The sequence below is a fragment of the Thunnus maccoyii genome, chromosome 21, assembly GCF_910596095.1.
Source record: "Thunnus maccoyii chromosome 21, fThuMac1.1, whole genome shotgun sequence".
NCBI classification, from domain to species: Eukaryota; Metazoa; Chordata; class Actinopteri; order Scombriformes; family Scombridae; genus Thunnus; species Thunnus maccoyii.
In genome coordinates this window covers 16,949,656-16,967,904 of record NC_056553.1, presented here as the reverse complement: position 1 = coordinate 16,967,904, position 18,249 = coordinate 16,949,656, and the positions used below count along the sequence as shown (strand labels likewise).

The 18,249-nt window shown below is 39.6% G+C and overlaps 2 protein-coding genes across 3 annotated transcripts in view; one reads left to right on the top strand and one right to left on the bottom strand.

Moving 5' to 3' along the window:
- The first annotated feature begins 1,051 nt into the window (after nucleotides 1-1,051).
- mtmr6 (myotubularin related protein 6) lies at nucleotides 1,052-13,344 on the top strand. The gene is made up of 15 exons (XM_042399196.1): nucleotides 1,052-1,268; nucleotides 3,948-4,079; nucleotides 5,924-6,086; nucleotides 6,300-6,457; nucleotides 7,177-7,305; nucleotides 8,528-8,662; nucleotides 8,867-8,999; nucleotides 9,271-9,380; nucleotides 9,742-9,867; nucleotides 9,982-10,031; nucleotides 10,234-10,327; nucleotides 10,437-10,543; nucleotides 11,674-11,808; nucleotides 11,914-12,040; nucleotides 12,688-13,344. The coding sequence occupies exons 1-15, from the start codon at nucleotides 1,245-1,247 to the stop codon at nucleotides 13,042-13,044; spliced, it is 1,980 nt and encodes a 659-aa protein (XP_042255130.1). The 5' UTR covers nucleotides 1,052-1,244; the 3' UTR covers nucleotides 13,045-13,344.
- LOC121887986 (beta-1,4-galactosyltransferase 1-like) overlaps nucleotides 12,951-18,249 on the bottom strand; it is a 30,953-nt gene continuing 25,654 nt past the window's right edge. The window contains exons 3-4 of one of the 2 annotated variants that reach the window (XR_006093105.1): nucleotides 15,612-15,718; nucleotides 12,951-13,037 (exon numbers count right to left, since the gene is read on the bottom strand). The gene's annotated coding sequence lies outside the window, so the exon portion shown is untranslated. Of the gene's footprint in view, nucleotides 13,038-15,133; nucleotides 15,223-15,611; nucleotides 15,719-18,249 lie in introns of those variants that run through there. The other variant, XR_006093106.1, reaches the window with a different exon arrangement.

Here is an 18,249-nt window from a genome sequence, read left to right as displayed (position 1 = left end):
TTGTTCGTTTTTTGTATGAGGTAAAAAGGATAGACATAATAAGCTAAAGCTTCAGCCTACACCTTTTCAGTCTATAAAGTTTCTTTGTTTGTTTGATATAATTTGTTATGATTTATCTATGTATATGTGCATTATTTTTATCTTGTTTGTTCTTATGTTTTGGTTCTTATTTACTTGTATTATCTGTTTTTCTATAGCATTTTGTAACTTTGTTTTTGAAAGGTGCTATAGCATAATAAAGTTATCATTTTTCTTTTGTAACACTATTAAAATAAGGACCAAAAAAAAAAAGTGAATGCTTTCACTTTTTTGTCATTTGTGCCTGTTTTGTTTTACATTATATAGAGACTACATTGTATAACCTCATTCATACTGCAAATATATCATAATTTTGAATTACGTATCACAGTAGAAAAACGCTTTTTTTTATACCACTTCATTTTAGTTTTCCCTTCCTGCACCACCTCTATTACTATTGACAACACTTTTGTAATGTGTTTTGTAATACTGGCCAACTTGACTCTCTATTAATCCTGATGCTTGCTGCTATATATTTATTTTCTGCAATTTGCTGGAAACACTCAGACATCTTATTTTACGTTATCAAAGGCTGGATTACCAACCTGGCAAAGTGGGCGACTGTGTCAAGGCTCCAGACCCACAGGGGGCCTGAAGGCTCCAGCTTCACTGTTCACCAAAAGTTTACAGTCATTTTAGTAATTTCAGATTTGTTTGTTAATACCATATACATTTGAATTTATAGGGAGGCAGAGCAACACATGCATTACTAGCTTATCTTGCAGACCATCTCGTATAGGAGCCCTGAGTTAAAATCTAGTTTGACGGAGTTTGATATTTCATTATATATTCTACATACATGGCACATTTATGACATTAAGTTGTGCTTAATCAAGACACAGAAAACGTATTACTAATACACACACAGTGGTAAAAATGCGAGGCATACAGTTTGTATCTGACTGTAACGACCATGAAAATATATTTTTAAAAAACCTACTTATTTTGAAGAGTCCACGCCGGAAGTACTGAAGACGTTATTGTCTGGATCTTTACGCGGATGGGGGAGTGAAATAATTGACAATAAACACATATCGTCTGCCACCGATCTCGTCAAAGCGGTTCGTGCAGCAGTTTTTAGCCATCATATTATCAATGATAGAGTTATATCCAGAAGGCGTCGTGTGAAGCTTTGCAGTTGCTGACAGCTGTTTGGACTCGGAGAAATGGAGCATATCCGCACGCCAAAGGTAACGTTAGCTAACATTTCTAGCTAATTGCAGTGGATGGGATACAGACAGCAGCTCGGCCTTGTGTTTTGAGGGATTTTTTGGGAGGGTGGGGGCCTACGTTTGACATATATCAATATTCAGAATACATTTGCGTGTTTTAAACAAATAGCATGCTAGCTAGCAGGTGTCGTCAGCCAGCATCTTGGAAGTGTCAGACGTGACGAGCATCAATGAGCTGGTTGTTTTTTTTCTCCGTGCAGCAGACAGCTAGCTTTCCTCTTTGTAATGCTGCTAACTTAATTGCACGCCCTATTACGGAGTTTACGTTAAATTATCAAGCCAGCCAGTGTATCCAGTTGTGATAGATCACTACAGAGAGAGAGATTATATACATTCAAGCATAATGGCACGTTGATGACACATAATGTCACAGCACTGACTGTTTGTTTAGTGTTTGCGGGTGTTGAACGCCTTAGGACTGGTGATCCTTTTAACATACATTCTCACAATTCTATAATCTGTGTTGTGCTACCGTGCAAAAGCTTAAAGGATTGATTTTTGCTAAACAGTGGAATTGTTTTAACTGGCCAAGTCAATCACCTGAGCTCAGGCCAGATCACTTACTGAAGGTAAAAAAAGCCCCCAAACAAGCAAGAACTGGACATTGCTGCAGTACAGACCTGGCAAAGCATCAGTAGGAAAGATACCAAATGGATGGTGATGTCTATGGGTTGTAGACTTCAGACAGTGATTGATCAGTTGCAAATGATTTACAACCAGATATTAAATATGATGACTGTAAGATTATGTTACATGATCCCATAGATTGTATATACAGCCCATGAATGGTGCACTTTTTGTACCGTAAAGGGCTACACTGTTCACCCGATACATATATGTATGTACACACCTTCTGTTTAAAGCTCAACGCCAAACATGAATTTTACCTCATAGTCATTCATTTTAAATCCAAAATGATAGGAGTTCAAAGACTACACAGCAACAAAAATGTCTCTGTCCAAATACTTATGATCTGCACTATATGTGGATTAGCTGGCTCTCCCATGACATTTACCACTGGAACATGCATCAGGCCTACAGCTAATATTTGTAGTGTGTGTATTCATGAGGATGTGTAAATTGAAAGGTGAGCTTTCTCTGTCATGTTAGGAAGCAGTTTGACCTAATTTTGGAGGCTCGGGGATAATTTCACAGTCCAGCAACGTACAAATAGTTCTTAGGCAACATAATTGCCTATGGAGTAAAGACCTGCTGGGTTTCTAGTGGGTGTAACTGCACCTAGACTGGGTGTGGCTCCCCTGTCTTAAGCCTGGTTGTTTGCTTGAACTTCGCAGAGAAGATTTTTATTGCTATCAGAACATGTTTCCACCTTGAGTAAGTAAACTTGCTACTATATTGTTATGAGGGCATTTTGTTGGATGGCCTTGTTATGAGTTATTAACATTGTGGTCAACCTGAGCCAGAAAAAAAGATGAAGCGCCTTTAAAATAACAACAATTCTATGGTTTTAACTTTATTATTTCTTCATGCACATGGTGTCAGATGGTGTCATCTGGACTTTTATTTCCAGTTCATTTAGAAAAATGAGCACGGTTTCAGGGCAATCTGGCACTTTGAGACATGGCTTAGACTGCATCATTGGTTTACGAAGAAATATAAACATTCACATCACCAATTTTCTTATGTGATGCCCGCTCTCTCTCTCTCTCTCACTCACTCACTCACACCACTGACTTCCTGTATGTACTAAGCCTGTCAGTGCTGTGTCCCGCCAGTTGCCGGGAGACGGAGATCATTTCATCATATCTGAGAACGACAGGAAAAAGGAAACAAAGGGAGAGAGAGGATGTCTGAGTCAACAAGAACCGCTAATGTGATGAATCATGAATTTGGACAGTTAGCAGCGACAGCAGCTTACAGTCCAAATCCAATTGTCCAGTAGCCTTTTGGTCAGACTGTAGGTTGCTAGTAGCAATCGGTGTGCTATTATTTAATAAGAGGAGTAGCCTTATTCTAATGGATCTTAATGCTAGAAAGGGATGTTAGAAGAGTGCAATAGAGCAGGCTGTACATATGTGTAAAAGTAACATATTGTCCATCAGCAGTATTTTCCAACGGTTTCTTATATACATGCTTGTCATCCCTGCCAAACCTTCTTTAAGGGAGTCATGAATGGGCGTTCTGACCACCAGGGCTTATAAAACCTGTTGTTTATTATAGCTAGTGGACCACAACCTTCTTCCTGTGTAAAAACTTGTGATGTGGGTAAATGTTCTACTCAGACTATGGACTGTTTATATGTGTGGAGTTGGGAACGGGGGTGCTGTAAGAATTTAGCAAGTCTACGCCTTAGCTGTATAACAGAATACATTTTTAATAACTGTGAGAAACACCACATTTGTTACATTGTTCAGTCACTACCAGATTTTCCTCTCCCATAATCCAGAAATCATTTGTGAGTCTCATTATAATGGAATTGCCAGCTAATGGTGAGGACCAGCTGGTCGGGATTAGGCGGTGTGCCAGCTGGAACCACACGCAGTAATTTTGTGACAGGTGTCATTCCTGTTAGCAAAATCCCATCTTCATTTCACTACTGCCTGCGTAAAACTTTTTATATGTTTTGACTACTAGCTACTGCTGATTAATAGTGTTATTCTTGGCACGTGTTTGCAGGTGGAGCAGGTGCGGCTGTTGGATCGCTTCAGCAACAAATCCACAAATGGCACATTGTATCTCACAGCTACACATCTCATCTTTGTGGAGAGCAGCTCCAACAACTCAACATCTGCAGGACAGGAGATCTGGGTGAGTAGTTGTAGTAGTGGATGCATTCTTGCCAGTATTACAGGGATAATTCACAGTTCCCCTTTTTCACCGAGTAGACTGCATATGGATGTGACCACTGCTGGTATTTTCTTTGACGAAACCCAGAAAACAGTCGGCCTAACTTCTGCATAGCTGAGTGTTGTAAACCACACGACTTCCACAGTAAGACGATTGCTCAAAGTAGTGATGAGGTCAGTCTTCGTGTGGGTTTTTCCACGGATTATTCACCCCAGAATTTCCACCTGCTGGACTGAGATGGTACAACTTCATGCGTGTTAATTACTGCAGGTAATCGAGGACGATCAATTGACAAAACTGACCTGTTTTTAGTCTAGTGGTTATCTTTCATTAGTATGCAATGTATTATTTATTCACTCCCACATTAGAATAACCTATGCAGTGTGATGTTGCAGTAGCTACTTGCAAAATCATTGCTGTCGCTGTCAGAAACTTGCATCTTTTTTCTCAGAAGTTTTAGCAGCCAGTATTGTCTCCCTTACAGCTCTTGATCTACTCTTAATTAAGCTTCAGGATACTTTTGCATTAATGCATTTTTTTTTTGCTGTGCACACTAGAACTATATATTTGAAGTCTTGTTATATATGTATGGTGAATTATTAATCTAGTAGTTAGAATGTTACAATGGCTGGTCTGCATTATGGGATAAGATTGTTTGTCTCAAAATGCTTTGCACAGCAGCACTCGGGCCATGACCTCACCCCCGCCATCCTTCCTGCCTTAGGTGCTGAGAAAAGGGCAAATTTTCTTTTCCTCCCTTTTTTTTCCAGCCTTTTCTGTTGTAGCAGCACATATACTCCCACCAATGTTCAGTGTTTGTGTATTTGGTCCCGTTTCTGTGTTTAGGCACCTTGTATGCATCTGCCAAGTGCAGCAGCATATGTGTGAGCATTTTCGGTGTCAATTTAGACTGTTAGTTTCTGAGAATGTTATTGTACCTTATAAAATATTAAACAGCAGTTGAGTTGCTGTCTGGCTCAACAGCTGGTGTGATCAGCATTTAGGCTGTGTGTGTGTGTCACCAGTCATTACCAATGCTGATGAATGTGCATCTTTATTAGCGTATATACCATAGTTGGGATCCCTGAGGAATTCAATCTGTGCTCATTGAATATGGTGATGTGCTGCATTTGTCCCTTTTGCCCTCTGTTCTTTATGATCATGAACAGTACAAAGACTGTCGAAACTTTCTTCTGTCCAAAGCTCAAGAATTCACAGTAGATGTTCTTGACAACATGGCATCTACATCTTATTCATTCTTAAATTTTATCATGTAAATATCTACAAGGAGTTTCAAGTGCTTCCGCCAGTGGAATAACCGTATTTGTGTGTACAGGAGGTTGACCAGTGCCAGAATACACATTATAATTGTGCCTTTTTTTATATTGTCAAAAATATTATTCTTTCTTTGGTTTGTAACTTAATGATTTGCTTGTTGGGCCACTTGTTTTAAACTGTTGATGAAGTTACTGGAGAGATGTTAAAGAGTGTAACATTTGTTAAGCCTGACCTACATGCTATTTTTAGAGAATAATGAGAATTGCAACGGGTGAATGAGTTTTCAATCTACTATTTGTTTTTGGATCCTTGCTGATACAGGGCTTCATTTTGACCGTCTCATTGTACCTTTTATATACCGGTTGTGTATGAATTGAATCCCAACCTATAGTAAATGTGGAGGAATACAGGGCAGCACCTCGCATACTGTACGTTTTTAGCAGTGTGCTCCTGTATTTGTTAAATAATTCAGGCAACATAAAGAAAAAAAACAGCCATTCACTCTCTCTTTCCTCTCCTCTCTGCAGATTTTGCACCACCATATAGCCTCTGTGGAGAAGCTCTCCCTGACCACCACGGGCTGTCCTCTGGTCATTCAGTGTCGGAACTTCAGATTGGTTCATTTTGTGGTACAGAGAGAAAGAGACTGCCACGACATCTACAGCTCGCTGCTGCGTCTTCTGCGGCCCGGTGGGTGTCAGTCTGTGTCTGTCTGTGTTCTTATCCGTTCATTAACAAAGCATCTTTGACCTCCCATCCATCCCGACTTCTTTCTCCCCGTTCTTACCCATATATATACATTTTATCATTTTTATACATGTAATAGATACTGTGTATTTACATAGATACACAGTGTTCTCATATTTTCCTGTGTTTTCTCGGACTTTCTCCTCCTTTGGGCAGTATCCTATGAGGAGCTCTATGCGTTCTCCTACAACCCCAAACAGAACGACCAGCAGCGAGAGGAAGGATGGCAGCTCATCGACCTGGGGGCCGAGTTTGAGAGGATGGGCGTCCCCTGCGACCAATGGCAGCTCACCGACGTCAACAGAGACTTTAAGGTAGATGATTGATTGCATCTCATAAACTGTGAGTGTTCTTGATCTAAGGTGCCACATCCTGCGGTACGCCAGACTTTTATGTAACATTACACCTTCTTCAAACACCAAGATTGACACTTGCTGAGAGTGACTGGACCTTGGTACTGCTACTGTGTGCCATAAACCTGCTATTGAGAAAGAAAGGAGTAGGAGTTTGTTGATGTCACCTGATTACTGAGCAATAAAGTCATCAGGGGCTGCCAGCATGCAAGCTGCATGATTTTTTGTGTAGTTGTTCTGATTTACTTGTATAGTATTCTTTAGTTTAGCAGGGTATGTTTTAATAAGGTTACTGTGACTGAGGGTGTGGTGGTATTTTATGAAATCAGTTGCTACAGTATATTGGAGAAACCAAAATATACTGGTTTCATTCCACAATGAGATCTAATATATCTCTAAAAAAAGGAAAGTGCAGAATATTAACTATAGTTTTGTCTTATTACTCTTAACATTTTGAGTTAACACAACATGTTTACATATAGAACAGTTTTTTTTAGGGTAGAATCATCTGTTGTTTTGAACTACTGAGTAATGAATAATGATATCAGTGCATTATTTCACCGGTCAGGGTTAGTATTATTAATACTAATGCTCACAAACCAGGAGATGTTTGCCAATATCGTTTGTGTCTGTGTGTGTTTATGTATGTGATGTGTGTATGCTTTTTTTTTTTTCCCCAGGTGTGTGAGACATATCCACGTGACCTGTATGTTCCCATCACAGCCAGTAAGCCTATCATTGTGGGGAGTTCCAAGTTCAGAAGCAAAGGACGTTTTCCTGTACTTACATACTTCTACCAGGAGAAGAAGGTACTTAATAAACTGTGATAACCTACAAACAGTTCACACTTCATGTGGACTGAAAACTGTTCCACAGTGATGTAAAAAAAAAGTACTTCCCGCCAGTTATTTTTATACATTTTTATTTTTTATTTTATTCAGTTCAGTTTGGTCTTGTTGTATGTTATGGTAGTTTATGAAGGGAGTGTCAGGAAAAAATGTTCAACTTGGAGAGTAATAAAAACTGCTGTTTCAGTGGTAGGGTCATACAAGTTTCCATATTGAGGTTTTCCAGAAGGTGGCGCTAGATGAATGGCTATAGGGTTACTGAAAGCATAAAGGTTTATTCATTTGTATTTATAAATGTGCTAAGCAAATTTCATGGGACCGTATCTGTGAATATGAAATAACATGCAAAGTTGAGATGTTTGCCTGTGGGTCGAAAGGATTTGTCCTCTTTGAAATCTGTTTATTAGAATTTGATATATCTTGTGTACAGATGGAAATTTTGACCTTTCATTGATGTTAGATGAAGTGACAGAGAGGATTGACAAAATCATTTGGAAACAGTGTCGGGGGGGCCATGAAATTTCAGGGAAGTCTGGACAACAGTTGACAAGATATCTTCTTCTGTACTGAAATATCAGAAGGACTGATGGACAGACATGACTATCATTGTGCCCTGCAAAACAAAAACTGAATAAAACAACATTTTACATCACTGTAAGGACATGATAAGATTATAATTAGCATGATCTATGTATACTCATACTAATTGAAAAGGTATGAATTCACTACAATGTCCAACACACACACACACCACAGCAAACATTTTGATTCCTGACTTTCCAGTCAAACTACTTTCAGTAGTGAGCAGAGGTCCTGCCTGCTTTCTATTGCACATCTGTCACTATCACTCTCTCTCATGTGTTAACTTGGCAAAACAAACTGCACTTTATTCAATCAATACATGTTTGGCAGAGGGACTTAACCTGAGGTTTCCATAGGGTGGGTATAAACACAGCCTATATACTACACTACAAAATGGGTTAATCATTATCAGTCATCCACTGAGAATCCACATGAGGCTTTGGCAGACTTGTGGAACCTTTAATAGTTACGTTCTAAGTGAGCCATGTGGGGAGGTAATAATAGGTGTCCTAGTTTTAGTTGATAATTCAGCAGCAGTGTTTTGCGGTTTTTTTTGTATCTATCCTTGTTCTGATCAGTGTTGTGTGTTCACTCAACACAGGCGGCAGTGTGTCGGTGCAGCCAGCCTCTCTCTGGGTTCAGTGCACGATGCTTGGAGGATGAGAGCATGCTGCAGGCCATCAGCAAAGCCAATCACAACAGCCGATTTGTCTACGTCATGGATACTAGGCCAAAGGTAAAGTGATGACAGCCAAACAAAGCCTTTCTTCTGTTAACACTCGTAAGTTTGTTTAGCATGAGAAGTCCTTTTTTTTCATTCAATAAGTTCAAATTGTAAGGCTTTAAATGGGTTCAACACTACACTAGATAAACACTGTTTGAAAACAAAGTAAGAAGATTTTCAATTATTTTGTCCTCATCTTATTTTCCTGTCCTGCAGTTGAACGCGCTGGCTAACCGAGCAGCAGGTAAAGGCTATGAGAATGAGGACAACTATTCAAACATCCGCTTCCAGTTCGTCGGCATCGAAAACATCCACGTAATGAGGACCAGCCTGCAGAAATTGCTGGAAGGTTAAACACATGCTGCTTCACACACTGGCACATATAGTATACAAAAATGTCATTGTATTTCTTCAAAGGGACGTTATCAAGGGCAGACGTGGAAAGATAAGATTGTATCTGCAAGTAATGTTACATAATGAGCTTTGTTTATATTAATTGTTTCAAGATAATATGCTTTCAGATCATGAAGGGCTCTTTTATAACAATTCAGACAAAACACCAAAGTAGCCAGTAAAGGGTTTATCTGAAGTCATTTTCTGTCTTTGGTTGTGTTTCTCAGTGATAGGAACCAGGTCTCTCTCCATGAGTGACTATCTGGTGGGTCTAGAGAGCTGTGGCTGGCTGCGGCATATCAAGGCTATTGTAGATGCAGCCATCTTTCTTGCCAAGGTAAATATCCACTTCCTGCTTCTTGACGTCTGTTTCTGTAGAGGTGTGTTTTATTGCACATTAACACTGAAGTGTTTTCTGGAAGTAATAAGTTAAATTACTTATAAATACAGTTTATAGTATGCAGTTATAAACATGATGTCAAAGGCGAACTCTCTTCCGTCTTTAAAACTTGGCTCTCCACCTTCAACTTAAACCTCTGTGCTCGTCATTGCTTCATCTTCATCAGTCCTGTCAGGGATAATGACAGCCAAAGAGCTGCTTTGTTTTTTTAATTATATCACTAAATGACTCACCGTGATAACATTTAACCCTTATTCACTCACTAACCTCTGCCATCCATCTAAACTCTTGACTCTAGGCGGTGACCGTGGAAGGAGCCAGCGTGTTGGTTCATTGTTCAGATGGTTGGGACAGAACAGCCCAGGTCTGCTCCCTGGGGTCGCTGCTCATGGACCCCTACTACCGCACCATCAAGGGCTTCATGGTACCAGCTGCAAACTTGCTCTTTTGTTAGATGATTTTGGTAGAATTTGTATCGTTTGCTTCATACTTGCTTTTTTTTCTCTCTTGCTTTATTGGGTAATTCTGTTTTTTTTAGGTACTGATAGAAAAAGACTGGATCTCCTTTGGCCATAAGTTTGCAGACAGGTGAGCTTTCATCTGGATCATACTGTAATTGTTTATGCCCCAATTTTATAATATTGCTTGACATATATACTACATATTTACTATTCATACTGCATAATTCATTTGTTAGTTACATATACTATCATATACAATGTATACACATAATAGTTATTGTGTATGTGTTCAAGTGAAGTCTACATATTTTTGAATTGTGTACCTGTAGGTGTGACCAGTTGGACGGAGATCCAAAAGAAGTGTCTCCAATCTTCACTCAGTTCCTGGAGTGTGTCTGGCAGCTGACCGAGCAGTTCCCACAGGTGTGTGTGGGAGTGTGTCAGCTGCATGATACGTGTACTATTATATATTTTGACTTGCAACACTGTGTGTTTTATTGTATTTATTTAATGATAACCGTCTTTTTATCAGGCGTTTGAGTTCAGCGAGTGGTTCCTGCTGCAGATCCACGAACACGTCCACTCATGTCAATACGGCAACTTCCTCGGCAACAATCAGAGACAGAGAGAGGAGCTGCAGTGAGTCAGACACACATTGTTTGTATAGAGTCGCTGTTTTATGTGTCAGTCCTCTCTGCCCCCTGGTTTCTATTTGCCAAACAGATGACGACTTTGAAAAAAATATCCATTAATTCTAAAGGGATAATCTCTTTAAACTTTTTTGACCATTAGAACAAACACACCTCTGATGACAGATGCTTTATCAGCTCCCTAAATCAAATGAGACACTCCTCATTGAAAAACATACTCAATGGGCTGTGTGGCTGCACCTGTAACCACCAGCACAGAAATCCCAAACCTATAACATACCTATAATAATCTTATTCTTACACACAACAATAGGTCTAAAGACACACAAACAAACACACCTACACAAGACCTGGGTTAACTAGTATTGCAAGTTGCTGTTGAGAGCACTGGCACTCTCTCTGGTTGGTTAGACATTCCATTACTCATTGTCCTGTGTGGGTAACATCCTCATGTTTTACCAGGCGAATACAAACACTTTTAATTGCATGTGGTAATTCTCACAGGTCTGACAAACATACCACCACACTACCTACCCACTCTTTTCTTTTAGTTTTCAGTACATCAAAATGGTTAAGAAAAATAACAATTTTACACCCAAATAAGAGAGGGATGCAAACAATTCTTTTAATTAGTTTTATTGGCTGTATTTCTCTTACCTTGTGTCTAGACAGCAAACGTAGTGCGAGCAGCATGTCAGCAGAGCAGCAGCAAGTGCTCCGTCCTGTGTGTCTACACTGGAGGTGTTCAGGTGCAGCGTTGAGTGTAGGTCACCTGCGTGTTGGAGGGCGCTCAGAGCCCAATACGCATGACTGTAGCGATGCGTGTAAAACAGAGGAAAATAGACTTGAAGCATAAATGAACTCTTCAGGTCGTGGTTATGCCCGTGAGACGCAACTGAGATGCGAGCCTTCACGGAGCTGGTACAGCCAGCTGCATAGATTTTAAAAAATGAGAGTGTATCCATTGCGTGTGAAAAACATATCTGACACGCTTGCTGTCTCTACACGGGGTTAGAAATGACAGATGATAGAAAGGCTGGATTGTTGAGTTTTTAAACGCCTGAACAAACGTCCCATTGGACTCTGTTTTGAGTTTATGTGTTGTATGTTGTGTTCCAGGCTGAGAGAGCGGACTCATTCACTGTGGGCATATCTAATGAGCGAAAAACAGAACTACGTTAATCCGTTCTACAGCCCGGCCTACTCTGAAGCACACCCTGTGCTGGAGCCCTCCACCCTGCCCTACCATTTCAAGTCAGTACATCCTTCCTCACCTCCCTGCCCTGTAACACATGAATTGTTTTGGTTACACTAGGAGACTTATTTTACTGTGTGTTTGTGTGCAACTGTGTTTCCAAGGTTCTGGAGAAACATGTACCATCAGTTTGATCGGTCCATGCACCCACGTCAGTCCATCCTCAAAACCATTTTGACACTGCGAGAGAACAGCCGCAAGGCAGAGAGCACCCTGCAAGCACTGGAGAATGTGAGTTCATACACACAAATACTCACCATGTAGCCAATATGTTGAAGTTGGGACACTGAAGATATCTTGTGGTTTTATACATTCAGTGTGGATATACACTGTTGTCTTTTTTATTTATTATTATTTTATTTTATTATTTATTTTTTAAGCTTAGAGCCGCTGTGATTGCAGTTTTTTTTTTTTTTTAAGATCATGATTAATTATCATGTGTGGATGAGAAAGTTGTTTTTTGTGATATCCCAGAAACAACTGGTGGAGAAAAAAGCACCACCATTGCTTTGAGATGACAAGATAATTATCCATTATGATGAATAGTTTTATCTTGAGAGAAAATAATTGCAACCAGCTGCTCTCAGATACTTTACATAATTTTTTATTTCCAAAAACATCTTGGTGGATATACAGTACATAAAAACTAATCTACAGTACCATCACAGAATTTACTTATCGAAACATTTTTCAGCATTAAAACAGATAATCACCTCATAATATGCCATCATATTTAGAGCATGTGGTATTTTTTATACTGCAGTGGGCTTTGAGAAATATGAAAATGGTCAAAAGATGAAGGGGTAAATGTGCGTGATGTACATTTCTGAATAAAAACGACTTTCTCTGTGTTGTCTCATCCCTCCCTCCGCATCCAGAGGCTCCACCAGCTCGGCGTGACCCCCATTGCGACCTCTGACCCGCCTGCACCTCCTCCCACCAGAGATCAACGCTCCAACACCAACACCCTCCCGCCACGTCCCGACTCCCTCATTCTGGGGGCGCCCATCAACCACAAAGAGGTGCAGCGGCAGGAGGAGGAGGACGAGCAGGAGGAAGTGGGCGAGGAGGCCACCGAGAGCACCGACACCGAGCGGACAGTAGAGGGCAGCAGCGGCACCGAGAGCAGGAAGCAGAGCTATGGAGAGCTGGAAGGGACATACAACAGCGAGCTGGCCAAGGAAGAGCCAGCTGTTGTCAGTCTGGAGTTTGGAGTGGCACGCATGACCTGCTGAGACCAAACAGGAGGATTGTGGGATACTGAGGGACAGGCGCGATCTGAAGGCTTACTGAGAGTGCGTGCGTGTCGGGGGGGGAAGCTGTTGTTCTGTATGTGATTATGTGCTGATTACGCAATGGTCCTCAATGGGCTGAGTGGATGAAGTTGTATGTCTGTATAGTCAAAATCTCTATGGAAAGCTTCATTATTATGTCATATACTGCACCTATAGGAAAAAAAATTGTTTTTTATGAATGTTGAAAAGCTCTATAGAGAATTAATGAACAGAATAAGAGAATAAATTCATCCGCAAGAACCTGGTCAGTTTTCTATTTTGTTCAGTTTTACAATGTCTTGATAATCTTTGTCGGCATGAATGTATCTGTGCTTAAAAAAAATATACTGTGTGCATAATGGACAAAATTCAACACTGTGCAGTCCTGATATTTCATAGTCAATGTCATGTTAATCAGATTAACAGATAACCTAAATTATTGACATAAAACCCCACAAGAAATCAAGGATTTTCATCTCCTCTGAGGGCTCACATCCAGCCTAATCTCAATGTCAGTGGTGACCTGATCTGATTTAGCTCCAGTTTGACTGATTGAAAAAAATAAAACATGAAACTGGAAATTATGCTGACCTAAAATTGGGTTGTACTACTAACTGCATCTGACTAAATGCAGTTTGATTTGTTTCTCAAGTAGTCACTGGTCATTTCACTTATGTAAAGCTCCCCTACAGACATGTAAAAACACTCTAACCTGAATAATAATTTGTGTTTGATATGGGAAATCAACTACCTCATTAAAAATCTTAAAACAAATTCAAAAGGTTAATTCCTGGACACAAGATGTCTACTTCACCGAAGAGTCAATTCTCAGTGTATGTGCACCGGATGCTTCAAATTACCACATCACAGTTGTGTAAGTTGCATACTTGACCACAGTAGGTCCTGAACTAACTGTCACATATCATGCTTGTAGTTACACGCCTTTAACTAATTTAAGGTGAGCACAGAGAAACTTTCCACTTTCAGAAAATGTCAAACTCTGCATAGTGAAGTTCAAACATCCGAGTGAAGTAACAATAAGCAAAACTCATTTCTGATCGGAGGGGGACTTTAACTTCTACTGCGGCTGTGGACAAATGAACCGTGACGTTCAGACATCTCTGAAGAGGTTCAGCTGTCAACTGTCGCCCTCATTGATCATTTGATCCTATTTTACATCTCACATTGATCAGATAATCGGACTTACTAATGTGCATTGATCCCAAAATCCTATTGGTTGTCTCTGTCTGCCATGCCAGTGACTTATTATTTATGACAGCTGACCCTGAGCAGGGGTCACTTTCACAGTTATGCCAGCAGCAGACAAGGCCTAAGATCAATGAGTCTGCTTGTCAAAGTACTGTAAAATGCAATACATGACTATACTGCACAATTCTTCAGATTTTACAACACTGTCCATAAACTATCCATATTTATTTTATTCTTCTTTTGGAGTTCTGAAGATCTACAAATAGAAATCCAACCCAGATTGTGTTGCTTGACATGACCAAATAAAGGTCATTGTATTTATTGTAGGAACCAGTAAAAATTACTTAAATACCACCTTTGGAATGGCTTGATAGCTTCAATTATTTTAAAAATGCTTCAGTTGCTAGTTGACACCACATCTTGGCGCAGGGTATTTTACTGAGGAAGTCCTGGGGATGTAACATGTGAATTAAGGCCAGAGGGCCAGAAGTTCACATATACATATTTTGGGGCCAGGCTGTGTTTTGGCTTGAGAGGTATTTTATTTCTTGCAAGCATAATAATTCTGTGTTAATTCCAGACTATGGTTGTATCTTTGCGTCATATCCGAGCTCAGAAAGGATTTGATCCTCATCGGATTGGATTTGCTGTACAAGCAAACATCTCCCTCAATCAGATTGCTGTGGATGAGCAAGATGTAAAATCCAGGAGGATGTCGGGATATACAAAGTGAATGTGTCTCTCTGTTATGCAAATTCATAATAATCTAGTTATATTTTATTTGGATAGCGCTTCCCATGACACTCATGGCAACTGAGCATAAGTTCACAACTCCAAACACTGTTCATTCTGCTGTGTTTTATTAAGCCTATGTGCTTCTGAATACTTTATGGAATTTGTGCTCGCAGCATTGGCAGTGAACTAGTTCCTCTGTAAAAAAAAAAAAAAAAACACTCTTCACCATCCTCAGATACTGCAGGAATAAATGGCGTTTTGTGCTTACACACACATAAACGCATTCAGACAGCAATCAGACAAAGTGGCCATTAGCCTCAGAGCAAATAAACAAATCATTCTTGAGCTACAGCTACTTGCAGTAAAGATAGACTGGCAGTGTATTGTGGCTTGTGTAGCCCTGTACTGTCTAAAGGAAGGAAAAGACACAATTGGTGCATATAGTCAGAAGAAATATGTTAAATAGGGGTTTTACGTTTCTCACATGACACATGCTCTCATTTGGAATGTTAACGCATCTCTAACGCTGTGTCACTGCTATTCCTGTTAGAGAGGTCTTCCTGTAGCCTACTTGTGCACATTACCTCACATGAAACATTGAGAAGTTTCATCCAGAGACGAGCTGCCGAAGTCTCTCTCAGGCCTCTGAATGATTCAGATGAGTACTGCACGCCATGCTGGTAGAACACTCCTGAGGACAAGGAGGGAATACTGTACTTACACTCAACATAAACACATCATGCAAAATGTCTATATACACACAGGCAGCCCGCATACATATTCATACTGTATACATGCACACACTATTCATAGATAGTGCACATGCAGGTTGTAAGAATTCTATCTGCAGGCATTTCACTAATTTTGTAACACTAACATATCACAATTTTTTAAATATTTGAAATTGGTGATTGCACTTCTCTATTTACTCACTTGTATTATCTATTACTGCCTTCCTCTATCACATGACACACATCTTTCTTCTTTTACAGTTTTAAAATAAAGCCATAGCATATTGCTCCATAGTTAATTATTGCTCTGTAAGTGTGTAGCATGTACTGTACTTAAAAGAAGTATAGACCTATTTCATGGTGGATATTTTGACTTGTTGCAGTAGGAAAAGCACAGGTATACCTAAAAACCTTGATGCCAGCTCTGCTCCATTTATGTGTCCCAGTGCGACATGCCAGTGAACCAGTATACATAATACCAGGACCCTGCAACTGGAACACCTAAATGGAACAGAGCCAACCTTATTAATTACACCTGGGCTTTTTGTGCCACAAAGACTCAAATTGTCTGCTGTGAAAAAAGGTCAGTAATCTGTGCAGGAAAACTTTGCACTGGAACTATTTCATGAAATGAATAAATACAGCAGACCCACACAATTATTCAGATTACTTTTATTATTTATTTGACTTTATTTTAGTTATTTATTGGGTAAGGTAGGGTTTTTATGATCTATATGTGCAAAGGTTACAGATTCTCATAAAGAACATTGTTTCCAGTCTTTGGAATGTAAAAGTGTTTGAGGAGTTCTTAGACGGCTTTATAACAGTTAGAACCACTCCCTGTTGATTACTAAAGTAACAAAAGAGCACAGGGGGTAATCCTAGGGGGCTTAATAATGCACACACATATAATTAATCTGGAACTGGAAGACCCCCTGCCCTGAAACAGCTTGACCAATAGGACCCCTACAGTAATGATGTTGATGTGCGTAGGTATGTGGTCTGTTCCTGTACAATAAAACCACAACAGACTGGGTTTGTTTGTACAGTATCACTGACTAATGTTAGACAACCAGACACACCTGTGCCTTGCTTGCATTATGAATCTTTTACGAACCCATTGTATGTGCACCATTGTGTCATACTAATGCTTTATAACCCTCCTATTGCACATCCTGGTACTGGCTGAATTGACGGTAAGAGTAAAATATGGATATATTGTTGATTGCATTGTTCTCACCTTTCAAAAGATGCATAAATGTAGTGTACAATTGATCTTGATCTCAGTTGATCTTGATAACAGTACCTCAAAGAGTAAATCCACATCGAAGCCAGTTAGGCTGAAAATTACTGCAGCACTGCTATCTATGGGTTAAAACTTCGGGAATATTGCACTTGTGGCCACGTCCAAACTAGTGACGGTCAAAATACCTACCAACAATACTCATTAGGGTGAGTGATTTATTGTTGAGCCAAAGTATGTAATAGTTTTGCTGTGGTTATTAAGGTTGCCACCATTGTGTAAATAGACTGAAGTGGATTGAACAAAGAAGAGATTATGACTGTTTCAACACCACTGTGTTTACCATTAGCTATCTCATGATAGTCAAATAATTTAAGTTGGATTGAAAGCACATAAGCTTTAATAAATGAGATAGTAGAATAGAGCAGGCTTTACAGAAGTTACAGCCACTCTTGGAAACTAGAAATTATTTGCATCTCTACAAGACAGGGAAGAACTACAGACCTTTATTTTATATGCAAATAATAACATAGTGACATGATGGGCAAGATGTTAACTCCATTACACTATCAGAAGGATCCCTGATACTAATCATGCACATCATCCTATCAAATAACATATTCATCCATCTGTCTACCCATCTTTCACACACACTTTTAAAAAAACATCAATATTTGCATCCTGAGGCTCTTCGCTAGCAGAGCATGGAGGGTATTAAAGCACATTCAGCAGCTATAATGCAAAGGAAGCAAACACTATGCATGCACACTCAGACAAGCAATATTATTAGAAAACACAAGGAGAGCGAGAGAGACTGAGGGAGAAAATGTCCTCTAACTGTCCCACTTAGTGCTGAGCTTCACTCAGGGGGCTGAAATGGGAACCCTATTTAGACAGATGGGGTGGAAAGAGATGGTGTGTGTGTGTAAAGATAATAGGGTGTGTGTCTGCCTTCTCTTTCACAGATACAGAAAGGAATCATTAGGTCATGAAGAAAGCACTTTTTATAAACATCAAACTGACTAAATTCAGCTAGAAATACCCAGAGAAAGGTACTATCTATGATTGTTTAGCCTAATATTTCCCTGAACATTTAAAGGTTAATGTCAAAACAACATGTCATTATTAATTGTTTGTAGGATCTTGGTATTGTTCTCTAAATCCTGTTTCTTTCCCACCAAATAAAGGTTCACATAGGCAGATTTATCAAATATACTAAAATTGTAATATTGTGTGTACTAATTGACT